Source organism: Athene cunicularia, assembly GCF_003259725.1.
Source record: "Athene cunicularia isolate RWA chromosome 28 unlocalized genomic scaffold, athCun1 chr28_part1, whole genome shotgun sequence".
Lineage (NCBI taxonomy): Eukaryota > Metazoa > Chordata > Aves > Strigiformes > Strigidae > Athene > Athene cunicularia.
In genome coordinates, this window is record NW_020799139.1 from 2484523 (window position 1) to 2487494 (window position 2972).

Below are 2972 nucleotides of genomic sequence, written 5' to 3' on the forward strand. Positions count from 1 at the left end.
TGGAGCTGCGGGGGGGCCTGAGCTCTGCGGCGTGGGGTCCCAGGCGGGAGAGCAAAGCACTTTTACTGCTTCTCACAAGCCCTCCTCTGAATTCTCCCCTCCCAGAACGTGGATCAGCACTTATTCACCTTGCCCCAGGGCTACGGGCAGTTTGCCTTCGGGATCTTCGATGACAGCTTTGAGTTTCCGTTCGGGTCCAATGTGCAGCCGGAGGACAACAGGGACTCGGAGAACCGGAGGGAGCGGGAGCATCAGTCCCGGCACCGCTACGGTGCGAGGCAGCCGCGGGCCCGCCTGGCCACACGCCGTGCCGCTGGCAGGCACGAGGGCGTGCCCACGCTGGAAGGGTGAGGACGACGCGGGGCTCGGGGTGGGGGACCCCCATTATTTCTCCCTGATGAGTGTCAGTGGGAATCAGCCCAACCTTCGGCTGGGGAGCGCAGCTGCCCGGCTCTGCCCCAGGAACACGGTGCTGGGCCTCCAGCTGTTGGCCAGCACTTGCCTCGAGTTAAGGGGGGCTCCGGGGGGCCGTTTCACCCACGTGTGCCCGGGGGTTCTGCTATTAGCCCTGCTCAGCCTGAGGGAGAACGGGAGGATGCCCTGGACAGTAAGACTAATGTCCCTTCAACTGCATCCTGGAGTGCCACTCACCATCGTGTCAGAAATTATCCCCTCACAAATAAAATACTGAAACTTCTCTTTATCAGTGAATAATCAGGATGTTGTTCCTTTTCCCCCGGTGAGCAACAGTACTGAGCATTTCTTCCACACCAGGTTCCTGGGCTGGGAGCTAGTAGACACTAATTCTTACATAATCCTGGTTTTCTTGCCTTTCAGAATTATCCAGCAGCTGGTCAATGGAATTATTGCACCTACAACGATACCAAACCTGGGACTAGGGCCCTGGTGAGTCAGAGCACGTGCTGCTCTTCCTGACGCTGCTCTTGTCCGTGCTGCCGGATGGGTGTAATCGTTGTCTTTGCTCTTCCAGGGGAGTCCTGCACTCTAACCCGATGGACTACGCGTGGGGTGCCAACGGCTTGGATGCGATTATTACCCAGGTAAGAGTGGCACTAGAAAGTCTCCCCCTGTCCTCCCCTGCTGCTGCGGAACCCTTGGGTATGGGGGGTGAACTGTGGGGGCTGCAGAAATGGGAGACGAGGTCCCCACTTCAGTAAACCGACAGATTCCATGTGCTGCTGGGCTCACGCCCCCTCTCTGCCTCTTGCGGCCTCTTGCTTTTTCAGTTACTAAATCAGTTTGAAAACACTGGGCCGCCGCCAGCAGACAAAGAGAAGATCCAGGCCCTCCCCACCGTACAGATTGCACAGGAACACGTAGGTACGTGTGTCACCTCCAGGGAATCGCTTGCAAAGAGTGCTCTAAAGGTTCTGTTCAACGTTTCCTTGGGATTTTAATTCTGTCTGCTGGTCCTTCCAAGGCCTAAAACATTTCAAAGGGGGGAGGAAGCTGTTGTCTGTTACACTCGCACCCACAAAGGAGCAGCGCAGCCTGGATGGATTTGCCCTGGGAAGGGGAACTGCTCTGGGGAGCTCAGTGTGACAGAGATGGCAAAGCAGGAGGGGAGGGAGCAGGGGAGCGAAGGCAGGGGGGTGCGGGGGGAGTGCAGCGCCCCGAGTTCACTCTCTGCTGGGACGGGGAGGAGGGAGCTCCCAGCCCCGTGCTCCCCATCACCACTCACCTGCATCTCACTTTTCCCCTCGTGACCCAGACTCTGGGCTGGAGTGTCCGGTGTGTAAAGAAGATTATACAGTGGGTGAGAACGTCCGACAGCTGCCCTGCAACCACCTGTTCCACAACAGCTGCATCGTGCCCTGGCTGGAGCAGGTTGGTGCTGCCGCGGGGGCTCCTGGGCGGCCGCTGGCCCCTCTGAGGGGGCCTGAGTGTGAGCAGCCTTTGATCAGAGGAGGGAGCGTCACCCGAGCCTTTTCCTCGAGTGCTGCTCCCGTATTGTGTTTCTAACCCCATTTCCCATGTTTCTTGTTTTGTTTTTGTCTGCTCTCCAAAGCACGACACGTGTCCTGTGTGCCGGAAGAGCTTAAGTGGACAAAACACTGCCACAAACCCCCCAGGACTCACGGGGATGAACTTCTCGCCATCCTCCTCCTCCTCCTCCTCTTCCTCCAGCTCACCAAGTAACGAAAACTCATCGAACAACTCATGAATCTTAATCCAACCCTCTGTCCCTGGGGCCCTGTCCATTGTCCTCCCTCCCTCCCCTCCAACGTGCGCGACGCAAGGGGCTTCCAGAGCAGAGCGAGGGGGGGGAGCGCGGGGGAGGCAGCACCCCCAGAGTCCCCTTTTGAGTTCCGAAGACACGGAGAATCCGGGTCCTTCAGAGACGAGGAGCCTCGCGCTCTGTGGCGGGGGAAGAGCTCTGTCTGTTAATAAAAACACCCATTTGCCGCGTGGACTTTCCCCGTTGCAGTGAGCGGTGGCTGCGTGGCCCAGCCGGGAGACCCGAGGCGCTGAGCTACCAGTTGCGATTCTGAACAGAAAGGTTGTTTGTATGGTTTGAATTTGAGATTCCTTTCTTTATTTCTTTTGCTCCTCCTCCTCCCCTTGGATACTGTCTCTTCTGCTTTGGAGATTGAAGTCTTTAAAACAAAAGCGTAATGTTACTGCCTCCCTCCCGGCGTCCGCACCCGGCGAGGGCCCTTCGGTGTCACTGAAAAAACGAACTCTTGGAGTAGACCCCGTTACTCTTCCCTGCCCCCTCTCCGGTCCCATTTATTTTTCTTTATAACCTCGCCCTTCTGATACTCAACACTGAAAGGGTTTTTATAATTTTAAATTATTACTGCTGTTAAATAAACGGACATTTCAGCTCCACAAGACGTTATGCATGATTTGGGAGAAGCCACAGGGGAGCTCTCGGGAGGCGGCTGGGCTCGTCCGGGCCCCCCTGTGCCCTGGGCTGCGGCCGCGCCAGCACCCAGTCCCCGAGCGGC

General features: G+C 57.3%; 1 protein-coding gene across 1 annotated transcript in view; it reads left to right on the top strand.

Annotated features, from left to right (window-relative positions):
• RNF126 (ring finger protein 126) overlaps nucleotides 1–2851 on the top strand; it is a 9631-nt gene extending 6780 nt beyond the window's left edge. The window contains exons 4-9 of the mRNA XM_026864928.1: nucleotides 106–347; nucleotides 838–906; nucleotides 992–1061; nucleotides 1248–1341; nucleotides 1733–1848; nucleotides 2030–2851. Of these exons, the coding sequence (XP_026720729.1) occupies nucleotides 106–347; nucleotides 838–906; nucleotides 992–1061; nucleotides 1248–1341; nucleotides 1733–1848; nucleotides 2030–2185 (747 nt within the window). The 3' untranslated portion in view covers nucleotides 2186–2851. The remainder of the gene's footprint in view (nucleotides 1–105; nucleotides 348–837; nucleotides 907–991; nucleotides 1062–1247; nucleotides 1342–1732; nucleotides 1849–2029) is intronic.
• The last annotated feature ends 121 nt before the right edge of the window (nucleotides 2852–2972 follow it).